Source organism: Choloepus didactylus, chromosome 6, assembly GCF_015220235.1.
Source record: "Choloepus didactylus isolate mChoDid1 chromosome 6, mChoDid1.pri, whole genome shotgun sequence".
NCBI classification, from domain to species: Eukaryota; Metazoa; Chordata; class Mammalia; order Pilosa; family Megalonychidae; genus Choloepus; species Choloepus didactylus.
The window spans coordinates 72653982-72680583 of NC_051312.1; the positions used below are offsets into that span (position 1 = coordinate 72653982).

Genomic DNA, 26602 nt, shown 5'->3' on the forward strand with positions numbered 1-26602 from the left:
AAATGCATTAAAATTATCATTTGAAGAGGCATCTGTGGTGCAGTGAAAAAACACACTGGACGTGGAGTCAGATGTTTGAGTTCTCAAGTCTTTGCCCTGCCTTTTCATAGCTGTTAGGATTTGGGTAAGACACTTAACCTCTTTGGACCCTCAGTTTCCCCATGTACAAAACGGGGATAGTAAATCCCATACAGCTCACAAAATTGTTGTGAGGATTACAAAAAAATGCATGTAAAAGTTCTTACTCTGTGCCTGATATACAATATACTCTCAATATATGTGTGTTGAGTTATAATTGATTACATTTGTATTTTCTGCAATTCCCCCCCACACACCAATTTAATAAAACAAATATAAAGGTAACATTTAAAAAATTGCTGTATTCAGAATTAATAATAAACTTTTGGGTAAATAAGCTTTAAAACAAAAGTACATAAACAAAAATAAATAATTTACACCAACCCACTAACTTAATTTAAGAGTAAAGCCATTTCCCATCACAGCACTGTTATCCCAGGCACCAGCCTGTGGTCAAACTTGAATAGATCATTATTTTAAAGAACATTAACAAAAAACTGAACACTAAGTAAAATCTTTAACAAAACCAAAGCACTGGATTTAACTTTTTAATATTAAGTAACCAAACCTTGCAATTTTATACATAATCCATTGTAATGCTAATATAATTAGCATTTCAACTTGAAGAGCTGGTCTTTAAAAGGGATGGGAAACTATATATGAATAGTTTTCAAACCATGAGATACAAATAAAAATGGACAAATATATAGTAGAATAAAAACTGCAGACACTCAGCTAACTAGGGGAAATGTTTGAAGGCTTTACATCCTTTATTATCCATGATGGCTTTTGGAATTATTGATTGTTTGACTTATAGAACCTTTGACATTTTAGACACAGCCTTTATTTTTTTTTTTCACAGTAAGTTTAAAATCCATCATAACACTCCATAAGACTTCATTGGTCTTGCATGTAGACTCCAGGAGTTTGTGATCTGATAAAAGAGTTAACATGAAAATGTACTGTATTGCCCTAATTTCATACTTCCTGTACACAGTGAATCAGTTTGGGAATCTATTCCAAGGGTTATATACACAACAGTGTCAAGAATAAAATGTTCTCCACTCTTGCATAAAAATGTATACAGTGTATCAGGGAATGGAAAACTTCTAATATTCCTGGGCCCAGGCTGAATGGATCTCTGCTGCCAAAAAAATGAAAGGCTCCCTCTGTTTTATTGCTGTATTGTTCTGAGGATTAATCATCCAATCCTGGCGTCTCTCCTTGTTGGATCCTAGATGCTATTCTGATGGCTTCTTCCAGAGATGGCTGTTCTCCAAGCTGAAACAGGAATACACATTAAACACTGACAATTGAAAAGCCACAATCAAGATAGTGTCAAAGAAATATTATATGCTATATGCAGAAGTAAAATTTCTCTCTGTAGTTCTGACACTTGGGTTAAGATACTTCTGCTGATCTAATCATCAAGAGCATAAAACCGTATTCCTGCAGCGGGGAACAATGCAGTTTCTTTTTTTAGGATTTTGAAGAACTCTTCATACATTCAAGGGACATTACTCACTTTGACCAAAAGAGATAGATATTTAGAGAGCTTCCTGAGCTTTTAGCTTCTATATCCATAAATAAAACCAATGGCTGGCATTTTCTGGGGTATATTCTAACTTTTTATTCAAATAAACATATGAAAAAACAATTCTCCCCAAGGAGAGGTGATCTTAAATAGATAATCACACCTAGCATCTAGGACTCTAGATTCTCTGCTTGAATCCAGTAACTCTTCCCAGAGACCGGCTCCTTCGGGGCCTGACATACCTCACTATAAAATGGAACTATGAGGTGATTCTCAGAGGACTAATTTAGAGTCTATGTTTACACTAGGTTTATCTCCAAGGAAATATATATATCACAGTGTATTCCATTGAGAGAGAGGAGTGGCACTGTTGTTGACTGAGGACAGCTGCCCTTACTCACCTGTACTGCAATCTGGGTGCCATTGGATGTTGCCACTAAGGTCAGAGGTCTGGTTTCTGTGGTTACTAAGTGATGGCTATGCTGCTGGTGCCCCATTTCTGATGAGGCAGTATGGAATGCTGCCAAGTCCTGAGCCACAATTGCAACCTTAAGCAAAACAAAAAAACAGAACACACGAAGAATTAAGCCTACAATTTAAATACGTTAAAGTCCATTTAAAGCAAGAGACTGGCTTCAAATTAAAAGCAAAAACTCTTTTTTGACCATAGACCTGTAGAAGTCCAAAGCTGGAAGAAACCTTATATTTTATCTATTCTGGAATTCTCTCTTTTATTTGAGGAAATTGAGGCTCAGAGAGAAGGGACTTATAAACTTTATAAACTTATAAAGTGAGCCAATGGCAAAACAGGGCTGAGGACACAGAAGTGGTTTTGCTACACCAGGTCCCATTAGCCAGGGGAGACTTGGCTGCACCTAGGTTCTATTACTCCTAATGGTTGCTTGGGCAGTTATACATGTGGACTAAATCACATCTCAAATATCTATTTATTCCCAAGTTTCAATCAGTGGTAGATAATATACTATTTTTTCCTATGTAAACCTGTAGCATTTAAGATTAGATTTCTACTTAACCAGCAAAGCTGAAAGAACCAGTATTACAGCAAATCTCTTGTAACACACACTTCCATTTTTAGATTCCATAGAATCTTTCTATATTCTCCCTGATGTATCTAGACAGTGGTTTAAAGTGTTTTTGTAGCTGTTAAACCACAAATGTTGCTTTTCTATGTAGAGAACATAAAAAATGACATCAACTACTTCTGTTATATGCTATTCTAAAATTTTATGCAGCCCAACTCAGAGGAAGCAAGTTTAAAAACTAAAATTGCTGTTTTACTTGGCCATTAATACACTAAAAACACTAGATTTTCAGGCTAAAGATAATTTGGATCAATCCAGTCATGTTACATAATCTTCTAAGAAAAACAGATTTCAGTCCAGCAATGGCAGAGTAGCTTACTTTGGACTAACTCTCCTACAGATAGCAATTATAAACTCTGGACAAAAATATGAAAAGCAGCTCTTGAAGCACTGGAGAGGGATCAAAAGCAGGCAGAAAGTGGAGGGGATTCTTGAAAGAAGGAGAGCACAATGAGTTACAGCTATGTTTTCCAGTGAAGGCACTCCCCAGTCTGAGCAGCACACGGCAAATAAGATGTCAGATAATGGAGTCAAAAATTGCCAGAATGACGGTAAATTGAGAGGGGTATCCCAGAAGGAGAGAACCACACAGTGGGTGAAGTCTGTGTATAAACTCTCCTCAAATCCTTAGGACCCCTGAACTTCAAATGGGAGAGGGGTGTGGCAGAAAGCAACAGCTTTCACTTGGACTGCAGGGGCCCCCGTATAGCCAAAATCATCTTGAAAAAGAAGGTCAAAGTTGGAGGATTCACACTTCTAGATTTCAAAACTTATTATCAAGTCACAGTATTCAAAAAAGTGTGGTATTGGGACAGGGACAGATATACAGATTGTGCTGGTTTGAATCTGTTTTGTACCCCATACAAGACTATGTTATCTTAATCTACTCTTGTGGGGGCAGACCTATTGTGGGTGGAATCTTTTGAATAGGTTGCTTCCACAGAGATGTGACCCACCCAATTGTCAGTGGGACCTTTTGATTTGATTATTTCCACAGAGATGTGACCCTGTCCTTTGAAGGTGGGGTCTCAATTAGTTTACTGGAGTCCTTAAGAGAGCTCAGGGAGAGAGAGAGGACTCAGAGCCCACACAGATCCAGACGCTTGGAGATGCAGACAGAAAGACATTTGGAGACAGCCGTTGAAACAGAATGAGGAGAGCAACTAAGAGATGAAATCCAGAGTTTGCCCTGGAAAAGCTGAGAGAGGAACCCCAAGATGCTTAAAGAGAAATATCCTCAGAGAAACAAGCAAGGTCCACAGAAGCTGAGAGAGAAGTTAAGACAGAAGCCCAGAGACATTTTGAAGGAAGCAATGGAAACCAGAAGCTAATCTTGGGAGAGGCCCAGCAGACTCCGGCCATGTGCCTTCCCATGTGACAGAGGAACCCCAGATGCCATCAGCCTGTCTTCAGAGAAGGTATCGTCCTATTGATGCCTTAATTGGGGCATTTTCATGGCCTTAGAACTGTGAATTTGTGAACTAATAATCCCCCATTGGAAAAGCCAATCCATTTCTGGTATTTTGTATTCTGTCAGCTTTAGCAAACTGAACACATACCAATGGAATAGAGTCGACAGTTTAGAAATAAACTCTCACATCTATGGCCATTTGATTTTTTTCTTGGCGGGGGTGGGACAGCAAGCAGGTAAAGGCTTGTTTTATTGAATGATTGTTCTATATAATTGCCAAGGCCACTATGTAGAGACAAGAAAAGGGGGGTTTTATTTCATGGTGTCTTCCTCCTTTGAGAGTCCTGACAGTCTCCTCCTTCTTGGCCTGGAGCCACTCCTCATGGCGCTTGTGTGCCTCCTTGGTCTTGGACCTGTGGGCCTCAGCCTGGTCAGCGAGGAGTTTCTTGTAGGCCTTGTCTACTCTCAGCTTGTGGATGTGTTCCATGAGAATCCACTTGTTCTTGAATACATTCCCTTTCACCTTCAGGTACAAGCTGTGATACATGTAGTGGTCAATCTTCTTAGATTCACATTATATTATGAGCAGCCAGCGCAGAATTCTCATCCTCATCCAGGTTAGCTTCTCAGACATTCGAGCATTGGCAGTACCCTTTCATTTACCTATGCCCATATGCCCGCCCTTCTGGTGGTCCAAGGTGTTTTTATGGCATCTAATCTAGGAATGAACAGTTACAGCCTTAGGGACGATCATCCTATCTTTGATCAGATTCCAAATCTGTTGATGATAGCTGGCAATGGAGATTTCATTGGTTTCACTGGGGTCCAATGAAACCTTCTTTGTGCCACAGTGGAAGATGCTGGAGGTGAGCCTCTCCTAAAGCCTCAGCATACCCATGGTTGCAGCAGTAGCACCAAAAGGAAAGACCCAACTGGTTTGATAACAGTACCAAGTCAACAGGGAAAACTAGTTTTTTTTTAAATAATTGGACTGGGAAAACTGGATATTCATATGCAAAAGAATGAAAGTGGACCCCTACCTTACACCATATACAAAAATTAACTCAAAATGGATCAATGACCTAAATATAAAAGCTAAAACCACAAAATTTAGAAAAAAGCACAAGGAAAAATTTTCACTACCTTGTATTAGGCAATGGATTCTCAGACTTTATACAAAAAGCATGAGCAACAAAAGAAAAACAGATAAATGTGACCATCAAAATAAAAAATTTGGGGGCATCAGAGCAAAAAGTAAAAAGACAACCAACAGAATGGGAGAAAATATTTGTAAACCATATATCTGATAAGGGTTTAATATCCAGAATATATAAAGAACTCCTACAATTCAACAACAACAAAAAGACAACCCAATTAAAAACTGGGCAAAGGATTAAACAGAGCTTTCTCCAAAGAAGTTATATAAATGGCCAATAAACACATGAAAAGATGCTCAATATAATTAGCAATTAGAGAAATGTAAATCAAAACCACAATGAGATACCACCTCACACCCACAAGAACAGCTATTATTAAAAACATGGAAAATAACAAGTACTGGTGAGGATGGTGGTGGAGCCACTGTGGAAAACATTTTGGTTGTTTCTTAAAAAGTTAAACAGAATTACCATATGATATGCCAAACAGAGTTGAAAGCAGGGACATGAACAGATATTTGTATACCAATGTTCACAGCAGTATTCACAAAAAATTGAAGCAACCCAAGTATCCAACAGATGAATGGATAAACTAAATGTGGTATAGACATACAATGGAATATTATTCAGCCATAAAAAGAAATGAAATCGATAGATGTCGAGGAGGCGGGGCAAGATGGCGGACTGGTTAGCTGTATGTGTTAGTTACTCCTCCAGGAAAGTAGGTAGAAAGCCAGGAACTACGTGGACTGGACACCACAGAGCAATTTGACTTTGGGCATACTTCATACAACACTCATGAAAATGTCAAACTGCTGAGATGAGTGAAATCTGTAAGTTTTTGCGGCCAGGGGACCCGCACCCCTCCCTGCCAGGCTCAGTCCCGTGGCAGGAGGGGCTGTCAGCTCCGGGAAGGAGAAGGGAGAACTGCAGTGGCAGCCCTTATCAGAAACTCATTCTACTGATCCAAACTCCAAACATAGATAGACTGAGACCAGACACCAGAGAATCTGAGAGCAGCCAGCCCAGCAGAGAGGAAAACAGGCATAGAAAAAAACAACACGGAAAAACTCCAAAATAAAAGCGGAGGATTTTTGGAGTTCTGGTGAACATAGAAAGGGGAAGGGCAGAGCTCAGGCCCTGAGGCTCATATGCAAATCCCGAAGAAAAGCTGATCTCTCTGCCTGTGGACCTTTCCTTAATGTCCCTAATTGCTTTGTCTCTTAGCATTTCAATAACCCATTAGATCTCTGAGGAGGGCCCTTTTTTTTTTTTTTTTAAAATCCTTTTCTCTTTTTCTAAAACAATTACTCTAAGAAGCCCAATACAGAAAGCTTCAAAGACTTGCAATTTGGGCAAGTCAAGACAAGAGCAGAACTAAGAGAGCTCTGAGACAAAAGGCAATAATCCAGTGGCTGAGAAAATTCACTAAACACCACAACTTCCCAAGAAAAGGGGGGTGTCCGCTCACAGCCATCATCCTGGTGGACAGGAAACACTCCTGCCCATCGCCAGCCCCATAGCCCAGAGCTGCCCCAGACAACCCAGTGTGACGGAAGCGCTTCAAATAACAAGCACACACCACAAAACTGGGTGTGGACATTAGCCTTCCCTGCAACCTCAGCTGATTGTCCCAGAGTTGGGAAGGTAAAGCAGTGTGAATTAACAAAGCCCCATTCAGCCATCATTTCAGCAGACTGGGAGCCTCCCTACACAGCCCAGCAGCCCAGAACTGCCCTGGGGGGACGGTACTCACCTGTGACATAGCACAGTCATCCCTCAACAGAGGACCAGGGGGTGCACAGCCTGGAAGAGGGGCTCACTTGCAAGTCTCAGAAGCCATACGCCAATACCAAGGACTTGTGGGTCAGTGGCAGAGACAAACTGTGGCAGGACTGAACTGAAGGATTAGACTATTGCAGCAGATTTAAAACTCCAGGATCACCAGGGAGACTTGATTGTTAGAGCCACCCCCACTCCCTGACTGCCCAGAAACACGCCCCATATACAGGGCGGGCAACACCAACTACACACGCCAGCTTGGTACACCAATTGGACCCCACAAAACTCACTCCCCCACTCACCACAAAGGCTAAGCAGGGGAGAACTGGCTTGTGGAGAACAGGTGGCTCGTGGACGCCACCTGCTGGTTAGTTAGAGAAAGTGTACTCCACGAAGCTGTAGATCTGATAAATTAGAGATAAGGACTTCAATTGGTCTACAAATCCTAAAAGAACCCTATTAAGTTCAGCAAATGCAATGAGGCCAAAAACAACAGAAAATTATAAAGCATATGAAAAAACCAGACAATATGGATAACCCAAGCCCAAGCACCCAAATCAAAAGATCAGAAGAGACACAGCACCTAGAGCAGCTACTCAAAGAACTAAAGATGAACAATGAGACCATAGTACGGGATACAAAGGATATCAAGAAGACCCTAGAAGAGCATAAAGAAGACATTGCAAGACTAAATAAAAAAACAGATGATCTTATGGAAATTAAAGAAACTGTTGACCAAATTAAAAAGATTCTGGACACTCATAGTACAAGACTAGAGGAAGTTGAACAACGAATCAGTGACCTGGAAGATGACAGAATGGAAAATGAAAGCATAAAAGAAAGAATGGGGAAAAAAATTGAAAAAATCGAAACGGACCTCAGGGATATGATAGATAATATGAAACGTACGAATATAAGACTCATTAGTGTTCCAGAAGGGGAAGCAAAGGGTAAAGGTCCAGGAAGAGTATTCAAAGAAATTGTTGGGGAAAACTTCCCAAATCTTCTAAACAACATAAATACACAAATCATAAATGCTCAGCGAACTCCAAATAGAATAAATCCAAATAAACCCACTCTGAGACATATTCTGATCACACTGTCAAACACGGAAGAGAAGGAGCAAGTTCTGAAAGCAGCAAGAAAAAAGTAATTCACCACATACAAAGGAAACAGCATAAGACTAAGTAGTGACTACTCAGCAGCCACCATGGAGGCAAGAAGGCAGTGGCACGATATATTTAAAATTCTGAGTGAGAAAAATTTCCAACCAAGAATACTTTATCCAGCAAAGCTCTCCTTCAAATTTGAGGGAGAGCTTAAATTTTTCACAGACAAACAAATGCTGAGAGAATTTGCTAACAAGAGACCTGCCCTACTGGAGATACTAAAGGGAGCCCTACAGACAGAGAAACAAAGAAAGGACAGAGAGACTTCGAGAAAGGTTCAGTACTAAAGAGATTCGGTATGGGTACAATAAAGGATATTGATAGAGAGAGGGGAAAAATATGACAAACATAAACCAAAGGATAAGATGGCTGATTCAAGAAATGCCTTCACGGTTATAACGTTGAATGTAAATGCATTAAACTCCCCAATTAAAAGATATAGATTCGCAGAATGGATAAAAAAAAAAATGAACCATCAATATGTTGCATAGAAGAGCCTCATCTTAGACACAGGGACTCAAAGAAATTGAAAGTGAAAAGATGGAAAAAAATATTTCATGCAAGCTACAGCCAAAAGAAAGCAGGTGTAGCAATATTAATCTCAGATAAAATAGACTTTAAATGCAGGGATGTTTTGAGAGACAAAGAAGGCCACTACATACTAATAAAAGGGGTAATTCAACAAGAAGAAATAACAATCGTAAATGTCTATGCACCCAATCAAGGTGCCACAAAATACATGAGAGAAACACTGGCAAAACTAAAGGAAGCAATTGATGTTTCCACAATAATTGTGGGAGACTTCAACACATCACTCTCTCCTATAGATAGATCAACCAGACAGAAGACCAATAAGGAAACTGAAAACCTAAACAATCTGATAAATGAATTAGATTTAACAGACATATACAGGACATTACATCCCAAATCACCAGGATACACATACTTTTCTAGTGCTCATGGAACTTTCTCCAGAATAGATCATATGCTGGGACATAAAACAAGCCTCAATAAATTTAAAAAGATTGAAATTATTCAAAGCACATTCTCTGACCACAATGGAATACAATTAGAAGTCAATAACCATCAGAGACTTAGAAAATTCACAAATACCTGGAAGTTAAACAACGCACTCCTAAACAATCAGTGGGTTAAAGAAGAAATAGCAAGAGAAATTGCGAAATATATAGAGACGAATGAAAATGAGAACACAACATACCAAAACCTATGGGATGCAGCAAAAGCAGTGCTAAGGGGGAAATTTATAGCACTAAATGCATATATTAAAAAGGAAGAAAGAGCCAAAATCAAAGAACTAATGGATCAACTGAAGAAGCTAGAAAATGAACAGCAAACCAATCCTAAACCAAGTAGAAGAAAAGAAATAACAAGAATTAAAGCAGAAATAAATGACATAGAGAACAAAAAGCAATAGAGAGGATAAATATCACCAAAAGTTGGTTCTTTGAGAAGATCAACAAGATTGACAAGCCCCTAGCTAGACTGACAAAATCAAAGAGAGAGAAGACCCATATAAACAAAATAATGAATGAAAAAGGTGACATAACTGCAGATCCTGAAGAAATTAAAAAAATTATAAGAGGATACTATGAACAACTGTATGGCAACAAACTGGATAATGTAGAGGAAATGGACAATTTCCTAGAAACATATGAACAACCTAGACTGACCAGAGAAGAAATAGAAGACCTCAACCAACCCATCACAAGCAAAGAGATCCAATCAGTCATCAAAAAGCTTCCCACAAATAAATGCCCAGGGCCAGATGGCTTCACAGGGGAATTCTACCAAACTTTCCAGAAAGAACTGACACCAATCTTACTCAAACTCTTTCAAAACATTGAAGAAAATGGAACACTACCTAACTCATTTTATGAAGCTAACATCAATCTAATACCAAAACCAGGCAAAGATGCTACAAAAAAGGAAAACTACCGGCCAATCTCCCTAATTTATAGATGCAAAAATCCTCAACAAAATACTTGCAAATCGAATCCAAAGACACATTAAAAAAATCATACACCAGGACCAAGTGGGGTTCATTCCAGGCATGCAAGGATGGTTCAACATAAGAAAATCAATCAATGTATTACAATACATTAACAATTCGAAAGGGAAAAATCAAATGATCATCTCAATAGATGCTGAAAAAGCATTTGACAAAATCCAACATCCCTTTTTGATAAAAACACTTCAAAAGGTAGGAATTCAAGGAAACTACCTCAATATGATAAAGAGCATACATGAAAAACCCACAGCCAGCATAGTACTCAATGGTGAGAGACTGAAAGCCTTCCCTCTAAGATCAGGAACAAGACAAGGATGCCCGCTGTCACCACTGTTATTCAACATTGTGCTGGAAGTGCTAGCCAGGGCAATCCGGCAAGACAAAGAAATAAAAGGCATCCAAATTGGAAAAGAAGAAGTAAAACTGTCATTGTTTGCAGATGATATGATCTTATATCTAGAAAACCCTGAGAAATCGACGATACAGCTACTAGAGCTAATAAACAAATTTAGCAAAGTAGCGGGATACAAGATTAATGCACATAAGTCAGTAATGTTTCTATATGCTAGAAATGAACAAACTGAAGAGACACTCAAGAAAAAGATACCATTTTCAATAGCAACTACAAGAATCAATTACCTAGGAATGAACTTAACCAAAGATGTAAAAGACCTATACAAAGAAAACTACATAACTCTACTAAAAGAAATAGAAGGGGACCTTTAAAGATGGAAAAATATTCCATGTTCATGGATAGGAAGGCTGAATGTCATTAAGATGTCAATTCTACCCAAACTCATCTACAGATTCAATGCAATCCCAATCAAAATTCCAACAACCTACTTTGCAGACTTGGAAAAGCTAGTTATCAAATTTATTTGGAAAGGGAAGATGCCTCGAATTGCTAAAGACACTCTAAAAAAGAAAAACGAAGTGGGAGGACTTACACTCCCTGATTTTGAAGCTTAGTATAAAGCCGCAGTTGTCAAAACAGCATGGTACTGGCACAAAGATAGACATATAGATCAATGGAATCGAATTGAGAATTCAGAGATAGACCCTCAGATCTATGGCCGACTGATCTTTGATAAGGCCCCCGAAGTCAGTGAACTGAGTCATAATGGTCTTTTCAACAAATGGGGCTGGGAGAGTTGGATATCCATATCCAAAAGAATGAAAGAGGACCCCTACCTCACCCCCTACACAAAAATTAACTCAAAATGGATGAAAGATCTCAATATAAAAGAAAGTACCATAAAACTCCTAGAAGATAATGTAGGAAAACATCTTCAAGACTTTGTATGAGGCGGCCACTTCCTAGACTTTACACCCAAAGCACAAGCAATAAAAGAAAAAATAGATAAATGGGAACTCCTCAAGCTTAGAAGTTTCTGCACCTCAAAGGAATTTCTCAAAAAGGTAAAGAGGCAGCCAACTCAATCGGAAAAAATTTTTGGAAACCATGTATCTGACAAAGGACTGATATCTTGCATATATAAAGAAATCCTACAACTCAACGACAGTAGTACAGACAGCCCAATTATAAAATGGGCAAAAGATATGAAAAGACAGTTCTCTGAAGAGGAAATACAAATGGCCAAGAAACACATGAAAAAATGTTCAGCTTCACTAGCTATTAGAGAGATGCAAATTAAGACCACAATGAGATACCATCTAACACCGATTAGAGTGGCTGCCATTAAACAAACAGGAAACTAGAAATGCTGGAGGGGATGTGGAGAAATTGGAACTCTTATTCATTGTTGTTGGGACTGCATAATGGTTCAGCCACTCTGGAAGTCAGTCTGGCAGTTCCTTAGAAAACTAGATATAGAGTTACCATTCGATCCAGCGATTGCACTTCTCGGTATATACCCGGAAGATTGGAAAGCAGTGACACGAACAGATATCTGCACGCCAATGTTCATAGCAGCATTATTCAAAATTGCCAAGAGATGGAAACAACCCAAATGTCCTTCAACAGATGAGTGGATAAATAAAATGTGGTATATACACACGATGGAATACTACACGGCAGTAAGAAGGAACGATCTCGTGAAACATATGACAACATGGATGAACCTTGAAGACATAATGCTGAGCGAAATAAGCCAGGCACAAAAAGGAAATATTATATGCTGCCACTAATGTGAACTTTGAAAAATGTAAAACAAATGGTTTATAATGTAGAATGTAGGGGAACTAGCGACAGAGAGCAATTAAGGAAGGGAGAACAATAATCCAACAAGAACAGATAAGCTATTTAACGTTCTGGGGATGTCCAGGAATGACTATGGTCTGTTAATTTATGATGGATATAGTAGGAACAAGTTCACAGAAATGTTGCTATATTAGGTAACTTTCTTGGGGTAAAGTAGGAACATGTTGGAAGTAAAGCAGTTATCTTAGGTTAGTTGTCGTTTTCTTACTCCCTTGTTATGGTCTCTTTGAAATGTTCTTTTATTGTATGCTTTTTTTTTTTTTAATTTTTTTTTCATACAGTTGATTTAAAAAAGAAAGGAAAGTTAAAAAAAAAAAAAAGAAAAACAAGGAAAAAAATATGTAGTGCCCCCTTGAGGAGCCTGTGGAGAATGCAGGGGTATTGGCCTACCCCACCTCGATGGTTGCTAACATGACCACAGACATAGGGGACTGGTGGTTTGATGGGTTGAGCCCTCTACCATAGGTTTTACCCTTGGGAAGACGGTTGCTGCAAAGGAGAGGCTAGGCCTCCCTATAATTGTGCCTAAGAGCCTCCTCCCGAATGCCTCTTTGTTGCTCAGATGTGGCCCTCTGTCTCTAGCTAAGCCAACTTGAACGGTGAAATCACTGCCCTCCCCCCTACGTGGGATCAGACACCCAGGGGAGTGAATCTCCCTGGCAACGTGGAATATGACTCCCGGGGAGGAATGTAGACCTGGCATCATGGGACGGAGAACATCTTCTTGACCAAAAGGGGGATGTGAAAGGAAATGAAATAAGCTTCAGTGGCAGAGAGAATCCAAAAGGAGCCAAGAGGTCACTCTGGTGGGCACTCTTACGCACACTTTACACAACCCTTGTTAGGTTCTAAAGAATTGGGGTAGCTGGTGGTGGATACCTGAAACTATCAAACTACAACCCAGAACCCATGAATCTCGAAGACAGTTGTATAAAAATGTGGCTTATGAGGGGTGACAATGGGATTGGGAAAGCCATAAGGACCACACTCCACTTTGTCTAGTTTATGGATGGATGAGTAGAAAAATAGGGGAAGGAAACTAACAAACAGACAGACAAGGGTACCCAGTGTTCTTTTTTACTTCAATTGCTCTTTTTCACTTTGATTATTGTTCTTGTTGTTTTTGTGTGTGTGCTGGTGAGGGTGTCAGGGATTGATTTAGGTGATGAATGTACAACTATGTAATGGTACTGTGAACAATCAAATGTACGATTTGTTTTGTATGACTGCGTGGTATGTGAATATATCTCAATAAAATGAAGATTAAAAAAAAAAAAAAAAAAAAAGGAAATGAAATCCCGATACATGCTACAACATGATGGACCCTGAAAACATCCTGTTAGGTAAAATAAGCCAGGCACAAAAGGCCAAACATTGTATAATCCCACTTATATGAAATAACCAGAATATGCAAACTCATAGATACAAGTAGATTATAGGTTACTGGAGCAGGGGTGGAAGGAAGGGCAATGGGGAGTTAATGCTTAATGGGTAGAACCTGTTTGGGGTGATGGAAAAGTTTTGGTAATGGATGTTAGTGATGGTAACACAATATTGTGAATGTAATTAATGCCATTGAATTGTATACTTGAAAGTGGTTAAAACGAAAAATGTTGAGTTGTATATATGATACTATAATAAAAAGTTAAAAGAAGAAGAAAAACAGAAGGGAAAGAGGCACATTCAAACACTGCAAGTGAGAATGCAGATTCACACAACCCTAGGAGGGAGGTTTGGCAGCATTTATTGAAATTACAAATGCATATACCTTTTTTCCCAGCAATCTTACTCTAGGGTTTATCTTGCAGATATACTTACACATATGCAAAATCACATGTGCACAAGGTTATACATTGTTTGAAACAGCAAAAGACAGTTTAAATAGATTACAGACATCCATACAATGGAATATGAGGCAGCTTTAAAAAAGAATGAGGATGCTGTCTATATATTGAAATAGAAAGATTTTCTAAAAATATTGTTAAAGTGCAGAACAGTATAGTTTACTACCACTAACAAAAAAAGGAAGAAGGGAGGGAGAAGGGAAATATATATTTGTATTTCTTTGTCTGCTTTAATGAATCGTTGGAGGAACAGACAAGAAACTAATAAAAATGGGTCATCTATGGGGACAAGAACCAGGTTGATAGAAGCAGTGGTGGAAGGACGACTTTTCACAGCATACCTGTATATACATTTTGAACCATGTGAATATATTATACATTCAAAAAATTAAGTTAAGTAAATTTTGCAAATGGATTTATCTCCTAAGTATCTGACGATGATTATGATGATGACAGGAATAGCTACCATTAAACACTTAGTATATGCCTGTGCTGAGTACTTTATAAAAATTATTTCAATCAATCCCTATTGCAACCTTATTGGAGTAGGTGCAACTATCACTCCCATTTTACAGATAAGGAAAAACTGAGACTCAGAGGGTTAAGTAGAAAAGAAGTTGTCAGGTTCGAATTCAATCTTAAATTCTTAACCAATATACCACAATGTACATCTATATAACAGTTTTGATATTGATGTTATGTGTTGATTGATATAACAGAAGAAAGTAATTACCTGCTGCCCTTCTGTACCCTCTGCAGTAACCATGGCAACAGAGTGTGTTCCTGCTGAGGAGATGACGGCATCATGAGCAGGGACTGTGATGGGCGTGCCATCCTGCGTTACCATCGTGATGGTATTGCCAATGGCTTGCATGTCAGCTTGAGATATGTTGACCTGCGATACAATGTATTTTACAAATCAGAGAATGTTTCCTGTTATGTTTGGCAATCTTTATTAAGGACTAAGCTTAACCTTATATAAGTTTACTCTGTGGGAACAAATAAGCCTTTTATAATGGAATAAACTTTCAGGGCATCAGAAAAACTGAGTATTTCTTAAGTGCATCTCTTCCTCGCCATCTCTACTGCCAATTCAGACCCTTCTTTTTCTCTCATCTCAATTTCTGCACTAATCCAACTAGTCTCCAGTTATCCAGTGCTGACCTTGCATGATCTGGGCCCTACCAACTTCTCCTGATTCATCTTCCATTACCTCAAAACCAGCATCTGGCACTCCAGCCACAGCTAGTCATTTTCAGTCCCAGAGAGTATCATATTCTGTTATGTCTTCATGACTTTGCCCTTCCCTTCACTCTCTGCTGGTGAGCTCATGAAAATCTTTCAAGACTCAACTGAATGGCTATTCTCTACAAGGGCCTCCAAGTTCCTTCAGGATGAATCATCTACTCCCTCCTCTGGGCTGCCACAGTATTTCTTACACTCATCAGTTATATACTCCTTGTTATGAGGAATTATCATTCATTTTAGAAATGTCTGTCTCCCAGTAGACTATGAGATCCTCCTTCCCATCTACCCACAGACTTATCTTCCAAAAGCCTGGCATGAGGTAGATGCTAAATACATATTTGTTGGTTTAACTGACTAAATGAATGGAATGAAAATCTAATTCCTGAAGGAAATGGAATGGTTAAGTCTAGAGAACATAACATTGAGATGGGGAAGACAGCTATTCTGGAACACACGAAGAGGGATTAGACTCATTCTTTGTGGTTAGAAGAGCCATGAGTAGATGATATAGGGTGGGTTCCAGTTTGATAAGCACTGGAATTATCCAACAATGGAACAGGCTGCATCTTAACAGAGAAACTGCCTCATCCCTTGGGGGTATCTCAGCAAATGCTGTTTCCCTGCTGCAGTGGAGGAAACTCCTGCACAGAGAGGGGCTTAGATAAAATGACCCCCAGAGGCCCTCTGTCTATGATGTTCTAATTCAAGAAAAAGGCTGATGTTGAATTAAAATTGTATTAGTAAAAATGTTTAATCTTGCATTCCAGTCAGTGGACAAAGAATATCTTGTAAAATTAGTGATGTCAAAAGTGAGGCAGACCTCTCTCTTTAGCTAAGCCAACTTGGCAGGTGAAATCACTGCCTTCCCCCCTATGTGGGATCAGACACCCAGGGGAGTGAATCTCCCTGGCAACGTGGAATATGACTCCTGGGGAGGAATGTAGACCCGGCAATGTGGGATGGAGAACATCTTCTTGACCAAAAGGGGGATGTGAAAGGGAATGAAATAAGCTTCAGTGGCAGAGAGATTCCAGAAGGAGCCGAGAGGTCACTCTGGTGGGCACTCTTATGCACAATATAGATAACCCTTTTTAGGTTCTAATGAATTGGAATAGCTAGCGGTAAATACCTGAATCTATCAAATGACAACCCAGAACCCATGAATCTTGAAGGTGATTGTATAAAAATGTAGCTTATGAGGGGTGATAATGTGACTGGGAAAGCCATACGGACCATACTCCCCTTTGTCCAGTGTATGGAGGGATGAGTAGAAAAATGGGGGCAAAAAAAAAAAAAAAAAAAAAAAGGGACCCAGTGTTCTTTTTTTACTTGAATTGTTCTTTTTCACTTTAATTTTTATTCTTATTATTTTTGTGTGTGTGGTAATGAAAATGTTCAAAAATTAATTTCGGTGATGAACGCATAACTATATAATAGTACTGTAAACAACTGAATATATGCTTTGTATGACTGTATGGTATGTGAATATATTGCAATAAAATTGAATTAAAAAAAAAAAAAGTGAGGCAAAGGGGGATGAAGAGAATGGTTCAAGTGCTTTGTATTTTCCAATCCTGAATATCTTCTGCCTCCTAGATAACATCAGCATGTTAAGAGTTATCAAAACAAAGGACAGATTAATCATGGATGGTTTAGCATTAAGAGAGACAGATGGGAGAGAGTTCTGTGTGAGGATAAAGAAGCACATCATACCCCATGTGCCTATTTCCACCAGGTACTTAGAGAACTTTGGCAAGAGCTTAAAAATAAAATAAAATCTGAATTATTTTATGCTAGTAGCATGCAGAACAACAACAAATCCGTCTATCAGAGAAAAACCATTATACTGCAATTTTCCTGAGACAATCAAGATACCTGTTCCACCAACTCTGTGAAGCCAGTTGTGTGAATGCTCATGATTGCTGAAAGGAGTCACATTTTGGGAATTTTACAGACTTGCCCATCACTGACTTATCAGGATCTTTTAATGATGCCGTCATATCCTTGCCTCCTCAGCCAAGACCCTGCCGATTTCTCAATCTCACCTCCTGGATCTAATCAACCATCACATTCTATCCCTTCTCTGAGCTGTCTTTCACATGGATCCATTACTTTTCAAGCCCTCAATCTCACCGTGGTTCTGACCTTTATTCACCTTACACTTGAGTTATACCAATAACACCATCTGACTTCTACAGAGTCACATTCATTCCTGTCTACTAATTTTCCTGTCTGGGGTCTCTTTCAGCACACTACTGAAAAAACCTACAGGGGATCTGCAACTGTCTACAGGTTGAAGTCCAAACTTTGTGACTTGATATTCCAGGGCACAAATTTCTCAATTGGGATCTTTCAAGCCTATGTTAAGAAAAGCATCATTTAATTTGGTTGGCTTTTGGTGGATACTTACATGCTGAGTTCCATCCTGGGATATGAGTGTAACTTGTTGACTCAATCCAGACTGGGTTACTGTGGCTACTTGTGCAGATACAACATCCTCCCCGTCTACACCCGTAACATATGTGATCTGGGGCCCTTTAAGAACATCCTCAGTTTGACCTGTTTAAAACAAATGAATCAAATATTTATTTGATCAACCAAGCAAGCTTTTAGACAACAGAGGACATTTAAATATTAAAAAGAAAACTATACAGATTAAAATGTATATGTATTATATTCTCACACAATGGAATATTATGCAGCTGTAAGACAGAACAAAGTCATGGAACATTCAATAACATGGATGAACCTTGAGGATGTTATGTTGAGTGAAGTCAGCCAGAAACAAAAGGACAGATACTAACATTAATGAGCAAATGTTGAGGGTTAAAAGCTGAGAACACAGGTTATCAGGAGGTAGAAAGCAGGTAGAGATTGGGCATTTGATGCTGAAGGACTATAGAATGTTCAAAAGGATTGATTGTATAGATCCAGAAATGGATAGCATAAAACTGTGTGATGGTAGCACAACACTGTAAGTGCACTGAACAAAAACGTCTGTGAGTAAAGCTGAAAGAGGAGGGCTAGGTGTATGTACAACACCAGAAGGAAAGAGGTGATAAAGACTGGGACAGTATAACTTAGTGAAACCTAGCATGGTCAAGGATTGTGATGAAATGTATAAATGTAAAAATGTTTTTACATATGGGATAACAAATATACATTAACCTTGCAAGGTATTGAAAAAGGGACGGTATTGGGGAAAAATATAATCAAAGCAAACTGGAGTCTGTGATTAACAGTAACATTGTTAAATGTAACAAAGGTAATATACCAAAGCTAAATGTCTAAGAAAGGAGGACATAGGGGAAGGGTACAGGATTCTTGTGTTGTCTGACCTAATTATTATATTGCTTTGTATGGTATTTTAATTTTTTTAAATCTTTTTTATTATTCTTAAAATTTTTTTTTAGGAATAATGATTATTTTCAAGTGCTGTGGTGATGAATGCACAACTACATGATGATACTGTGAACAACAGACTGTACACTGTGGATAATTGTATGGCATGTGAATATATCTCTATAAAATTGCAGGAAAAAACACAAAGATAAAAGTGCTGGAGAAAAACATGGAGAGAAGGATGTACCAATTTACTGCTGGTGGGAAAGTAGAATGGTGTAGCCTACCTGGAGGACAGTGTGATGGTTCCACAAGAAGCTAATGATGCGGGTGCCATAAAGTCCTGCAACCTCATTATGTGGTATATACTTGGAAGATCTGAGAACAGGGAAATGAGTGGATACTGGCATATTGGTAATTATGGTGGCAGTATTCACAATTTGCAATGCATGGAAGTGGCCTAAGGGTACATCGTATGATGAACAGAATGGTGAACTGTGGTGTATGCATACAATAGAATATTGAGCAGCTGCAAGAAGGAATGAAGCTGTGAGACACGCAATTAGATGAATGGATCTTGAGGACATCATTTTGAGTGAAGTATGCCAGAAACAAAAAAGATAAACATTGTAATGCCTCACTAACATAAACTAACTACAACGTGTAAACTCTGAGAATTTAATCTTAGAGCACACATTATCAGGGGAACGCTTATTGTAATGGTCCTTAGATTGTAAGCTCTTACAGCAGTCACATCTATTCCTGAGTTGTAATGGTTATCTTCAAATTCTGAGATGCTGAGCTCTTTGTGTATAACCTAGTCTGTCTCTGGAACTTTGGGTATCTGTGTGATACCTGAAACTCAGAGCTACAGCTCAGCAGCTATGAATGTCAGTATTGCCTCATACAGCAACTGTTTAAAAAAAGCTGAAAAAGTGTTCAGACTTCAATTAGAATTATGAATGAAGAGGATCTGATTAGGACTAAAGCAAATCAGGCCAAAGGGTAAAGGACGATACTGTGTTTTAAAACTTCAACTTCTATGTGAGAGAGCAAGGGAAGAAATATTTATTTGGTGCAGGATCTATATTTTCTGCAGCACACTAAATAATTTTACTTGCAAGGTCAGTTTATTCAAATACCACAATTACATGGAACTTTGAACAGGAAGTGAGATTTGGTAGGTTTGTACAGGGTAGTGTGAAATCCTGATACATCCCAAAGTAATTTTGGCAGAGAACAAAAATATATTTGCAGCCTCCCCATGAAGAATGGGGGAAAAAGGCAGAAATGCTGGACCTTCCCACTTGGGTTATTACTGATATTCTTACAAACTTTGAGGACTAATAATTTAGTTGGATGAGCCCTCAATCTTGGGACTTGTCCTTATGAAGCTTGTTACTGCAAAAGAGAGTCTAAGCTTACTTATAATTGTGCCTAAGAGTCTCCCCCAGAGAACCTCTTTTGTTGCTCAGATGTGGCCTCTCTCTCTCTCTCTCAGCCCGGGTGAACTCACTGCCCTCCCCACTATGTAGGACATGACTCCTAGGGATGTAAATTTTCCTGGCCAACATGGGACATGACTCCTGGGGATGAGCCTAGACCTGGTATCATGGGATTGAGAAAATCTTCTTGACCAAAAAGGGGAAGTGAAATAAAACAAAATAGAATTTCAGTGGCAGAGAGATTTCAAATGGAGTTGTGAGGTCACTCTGGAGGGCATTCTTATGTGCTATATAGATATCCCTCTTTAGTTTTTAATGCATTGGAATAGCTAGAAGGAAATACCTGAAACTGTTGAACTGCAACCCAGTTGATTCATGAAGGTGACTGCATAACTACGTAGCTTACATGGTGTGACTGTGTGACTGTGAAAACCTGGTGGCTCACACTCCCTTTATCCAGTATATGGACAGATGACTAGAAAAATGGGGACAAAAACTAAATAAAAAATAGGGTGGAATGAGTGGTGGTGGAATGTTTTAGGTGTTCTTTTTTACTTTTATTTCTTTTGGAATAAGGAAAATGTTCCAAAATCAATTCCGGTGATGAATGCACAACTATATGATGGTACTGGGAATAACTGATTGTACACTGTGGATGACTGTAGGGTATGTGAATATATCTCAACAAAACTGTATTAAAAAATATAAAAGTATCATATTCTGAAATAATGAAACAGCCCCCGGCACCTCCTTCCAATTCTTCCACCTCCACTTTTGCAAAGCCAAACCAAATCAAACCTTTCCACAATCAAATTTAAGTGTTCTAATTTTGGAGGATCTCTTTTGTTCTCTTGGTTGGAGTGATTGTGTCATACTGTACATGTGTGCTGCGGCCAGGGAGGGGAGGAACTACAAAGGAAAAATGACTGGCAAATAATCCTTCCAAAAAGACAGGTATGCACAAAGTTCTTGCATTCATTTAAGAAATCATTAAAAGTGGTAAGACAATCTTTTTAAACATTAACCACAAAACCTGAATGGTTTGTAAACACAACCTACTGATACTAAAATACTTAGTCTTTAACACAAATGACTTTAAGTCATCAGTATACAATGATACCATTGAGTAAAGACAATATAATAGCCTATTATCTAGAGTAAGGTTAATCATTTAATAAGCAACAGAACAGAAACCTCTACCCACTTCTTTATTTCATAAAGAACAAGCAAGTAAACCAGTTAAGTCTATTACTGCTATACTTGGCAACTAGAAAGATTACTGGTCCCTTTCTTCTTCCATAACTTTCTATGAAGTGGTCCATGAAGCCAGAAAGGGGGCAAATATGTTTCCCCCCCTCCAAAAAAGGACTTACTATGCTAATCTAAGAGTTTTTCAAAACCAGTGGCTATGGTTATCATAACAGTCATTACTTGTTTCTTCTTGTTCTATTTCACAGCTATTTATATACCATTATTCTAATGGGTTACAAAAACAAGGGGATCATGTGAGAGAAAAGGAACACAAATCATACTATCCCTGGAAAAACAATCTTAGTTCGGTTTTTTTAAAAATAAAACATTGATTACATTGTGTACTATTTTCTAAAATACAAGAAATTCTGACAATATAAAAAATCAACACTTAAGGAAGAGAATGAAGAAACTTATAAAAAGGAAGAGTCTTACAACCTAAGTTTGACATCATTAAAAGCCTGCTTTCTAACATTCTGAAAGGATTCAATTATTGTATTATCTAACCATGTACAGTTACAGTGTTTTGGCTCAAGAAAAAGATAGCATTTAGGACTGAAGGAATTGTTATTTTATTAATGCACGACAAATACCTGAAAATACGAATTAGGACTATAGGGAATCATTTGAGCAGGTAATGATTTGTTCTTTCCCTTCTACTTAACCAACTTTTTTTCACCTGTGAAGAAAGAGTGACTGACGAATCAGCTGTAAAGGGCAGCATGATGAAGACTACACAGCTAAGGCTCTCAGGAAAGGAGACATCCAAAATAGGCAAAACACAGTTTCTGAAAGCATCAGTTAAAGAGACAAAACAGTCTTAAGACTAAAACTTGATCATGTGAGAAAATGCTATGAATCATAAATTATGTTCATAACCATTGATTCTCAAGCACGAGATGAAGCCCTCACCTGGGGGAGGCTCAAAGAAGGCTTCTTGCTCCTCCTCGATGGGCTCAGTGTCATTGTGAGCTGTCCGTTTGTGCATGGCCAGCGTGGAGATCTGCTTGTATGTCTTCCCACAGTGGTTACAGTTGTATGGTTTGGAGTGAGTGTGAACAACATGGTGTTTGTACAAACTGGAATATTCTGTAAACCTTTTGTCACAGCCAGGGACAGTACAAACATATGGCTTTTCCCCTAAATAAAGAACAGTACCAAAAACAAAACAAAAACACAAAAAAACCCAAATCAACTTTGATACATTTAGGCCATGATCATTTCATACCTCCCTAGGAAAAAAAGACACTAAAGGCACAAATAACTAGTTACCAAATCCCTTCCCATTTTGCTATGAGGTTGCATGCAAGAAAAGACTTCTAACTATGGCTTTGAATTGGTGCAAAAGGCAGTTTGCAAGCTGAGTGCAGTCCATGTGCATCAAAGTTACCAATTTTTCCTTAATTTCAGGGGATAAGAAAAGTAAAGATGGAGATGTTGCTCACTTTAACTCTTAGCTTTGACGAAACTGGAATTTACTGTTTCCTGTAACTAGATTATACAGCTATCATTAATATTATACTAATAATAACAATGATAAATTCACTTATTACTATAACTAATGAAGCTTACCCTAAGGGTTTTTAAAGGATAATAAAAAAGGGTTTTCTAAAAAGTCTATCAGACATAGTTGGATAGCTTAATATATCTAAAGGCACACATATGTTTCACATTAACTTCACTTGACTTCTTATGTCCAATTAAAAGCAACTGAGCATCCACTAAAAACAACTAGGTAATACAAAGGGAAATAAAAACTATAATTCTTGTTCCATGAAACAACCTGAGAACAATACAGACAACACATACATTTTTAGAACTTTTTATACAGGAAATATCAAACATACACAAAAGTACAGAGAAACAGTGTAATAATAAACTTCACATGTACCAATCACCCAGCTTCAACAATTATCAGTTCATGGCCAGTCTTGTTTAATTTATTCATACATTATCCCCCTTCCTCCTACTCTGGAATATTCTGAAACAGCTCCAGATAGCATTCTATTTCATCTGTAAATATTGAAGATTGTATATGTGAAGGATTTTTTTTTAACAGAATGTAAACAAAATTAACAATAATTACTAAATATCATAAAACATCTAGACAGTGTTAACGTGGTTGGGGGAACTTAAAACTGAAAACAAACTGGAACAAATGAATCTAATTGTAGCTTTAATGAATAACATTAACTGGAAGGGATGGAGGGTGGAGGAAGAAAGAATAAACTAATCCACATAACTCACATACACAGCATTTGATTAATGTCCTCAGTCTTGGGTGAGTTGGGGGTGGGTGGGTAAGAATTGCCAACAATTCAAGTATTTTTAATAGGTTTGCTTATTGTAGTGGTATGGATGAAGCAATTCCAAAACTATTTGAAATGTAATAAAAGACTTAACAAATGAATAGTTCTGCCAATGCTGTTGGAAGCAAGGGTGCTCCCTGTGGAAGAAGGGACAGATACATATGCAATCGGGTAAGAAAAGAGAACCCTGTGGGGACAGACTGGAATTGGAGGCATTGATGTGAACCTATAATTTCTAAAATGTGTATACACATGTGAGCATACCTGTGTATGTCCTAGTTTAAATGTACCCTTCCTTGGGTAATTAATTGTGTTTTTTCTCATGGTTCCAAACACAGTGAAACTACCCACAAACAGTAAAATCTAATGCTAATGTAACCCAGAGTAAATATATTTGTAAATAAAGTTATTGGAGACTGCTTCCTGTTTTCTCCCAGTCCCATTCTCAGAGCAGGGCAGGTCAAAGTTCTTATCTTGGTGGATGGTTACAGGGAAGATATGAGGGCAGGGCCAGGCAGGGAAGTGGCAGGCAATTCCAACTCAGAAAATTGTTCTTACTGATATTTAGGCTGGAGCACACAACTGCCACCAGGTGGCACCAAACCACAGTCCAGACTTGAGTAGGACTGCTCTCTTGAACTTCCTGTTGGCTAGTTGCACAGCTCACCAGTCATTTGGTTAACCTCACAAGACTGGACTGCATTTTAACGGCTAAATCTTTGGACACCACGTATAGCATTATGGTGATCATCAACCAATCTCTTCTTCCAGCCCACATCTACTTCTTGAGTCAGACCAACATTTACAACTACCTACTGGATCTCTTTACATCTTCTCAACCAAGACTGCACATAAAAGATCTGGGGAGCTTTTGATATATACTGATGCCCAGGCATCTCTTCAGTCAGACTCTTTACAGTAAGGATCTGGGGACTTGGTCTCTTTTAAAAAGATGAATCCAATGTGCAGCCACAGACATCAGTTTGGCCAAAATTAATTCAGGCATCCCGCTTATGGGAATCTAACTTGGCCCATAAAACATGTTGAATTGCAAGCTTTCAGATAATGAGGCTACATTCCATTATTCATATAGGAAAAGTAATAATGTTTTCTGAGCCCATCCAAAAACCCCAGCCAATTTCTCCAAATATCATGAAAAGGTTCTTAAATGGCTGTATTATAATTCACCAAGAATGTGTGCATAAGACGAAACACTTAGAACACCAATTAACTAACTATATAACTGGGAGAGGGTGGTCTGTCTCCTGGGAAACAGAGGGGACAACCAAACTCTTGTAAACAGCAAAAACCCATAAACCCAGGCAAGACAGAGGTCTAGAAAGACAAGGAAAATCCTGCACACTACATACACCTTGGGCAGACCTTCCTGATAAAAGGACTGAAGCTCAAGAAAATCTCTGTCTTATCACCAACTGGTTACAAAACCAAGAAACAGACATCCCAGGGAGTAAATCCCAGACTTAATATTTAAACGGTTAAAATGTACAGTGTGCAACAAAAGAGTACAAGAGAAACAAAGAAACAGGAAATGATGGCTCATCCAAGGAAGAAGATAAAAATATAGCAAACACGAACAAAGAAGATGAGAATGAGACATACCAAACAAAGCCTTTAAAAAATAATCTTAAAATTGCTCAAGGAAAGGAAGGAAAGTACAGAAAAAGAACCAAAGTATATCAGGAAAACAATGAACAAACAATATGAGAGACTAAGTAAAGAGGTAGAGATTTTACAAAGGAACCAAACAGAACTACTGGAGTTGAAGACCACAATAACTGAAATGAAAAATGCCCGGTAGAGTTTCAAGAGCAGACTGGAGCTGCCAGAAGAAAGAATCAGTGAATTTGAAGATAAGACAAGACACGTGAAATGAGTCAGGCTGAGAAGCAGAAAGAATAAAAGAAATATTAAAAGTGAAAATAGCCAAAGACAGCTATGGGACACCATCAAGCACAATATATGCATTATGGGAATCCCAAAAGGAGAAGAAAGAGAGAAAGGGACAGAAGGAATAGACAAAGAACTTCCTAAACATAGCAAAAGAGGTGAATATGCACAACCAAGAAACTCAGAGAACACCAAACAGGATAAAAACGAAGAAAAATACAATCCATCAAATACTGATTACACTATCAAATGTAGAGGACAAGGAGAGAATTCTGAAAGCCGCAAAAGAAAAGCAACGTGTTTCGTACAAGGGAGTCCCAATTAGATTGAGTCATGATTTCTCATCAGAAACCACGGAGGCAAGAAGGCAGGGGGTTGTAATACTTAAAGTGCTAAAGGAAAACAAGTGGTAGCCAAGAATTTTGTTATCTTGGAAAGCAAAACTGTCTTTCAAAAATGAGGAAGGGATGAAGACATCTCCAGATAAACAAAAGCTGAGGGACTTCATCACCAGTAGACTGGCCCTACAAATAATGCTAAAAGAAGTTCTTCAGATTGAAAGGAAAGGACACTAGATAGTGGTTCAAAGCAGCATAAAGAAATAAAGACCTGCCGGAAGCTGCGGAAGTGGATGAGGCGAGAGCTGCTGCTGCTGCCGGGGGCGGCGCGGAGCTGTCGGAGCTGCTCGGCCTCCTGCGCGCCCCTTGCGCGGCCCTCATTGACACCTCAAGTCCGCCCCCTCTCCGTCCTCCTGGGGACCGCGGGGTCGCC

At 38.6% G+C, this 26602-nt stretch overlaps 1 protein-coding gene and 1 pseudogene across 3 annotated transcripts in view; both read right to left on the minus strand.

Moving 5' to 3' along the window:
- Positions 1–360: 360 nt before the first annotated feature.
- ZNF143 (zinc finger protein 143) overlaps positions 361–26602 on the minus strand; it is an 84550-nt gene continuing 58308 nt past the window's right edge. For all 3 annotated transcript variants that reach the window (XM_037840008.1, XM_037840007.1, XM_037840006.1), the window contains exons 12-16: positions 22527–22754; positions 17987–18135; positions 15062–15223; positions 2014–2160; positions 361–1359 (exon numbers count right to left, since the gene is read on the minus strand). In XM_037840008.1, the coding sequence (XP_037695936.1) occupies positions 1276–1359; positions 2014–2160; positions 15062–15223; positions 17987–18135; positions 22527–22754 (770 nt within the window). In that variant the 3' untranslated portion in view covers positions 361–1275. The remainder of the gene's footprint in view (positions 1360–2013; positions 2161–15061; positions 15224–17986; positions 18136–22526; positions 22755–26602) is intronic.
- On the minus strand, positions 4439–5024 carry LOC119537516 (annotated as a pseudogene).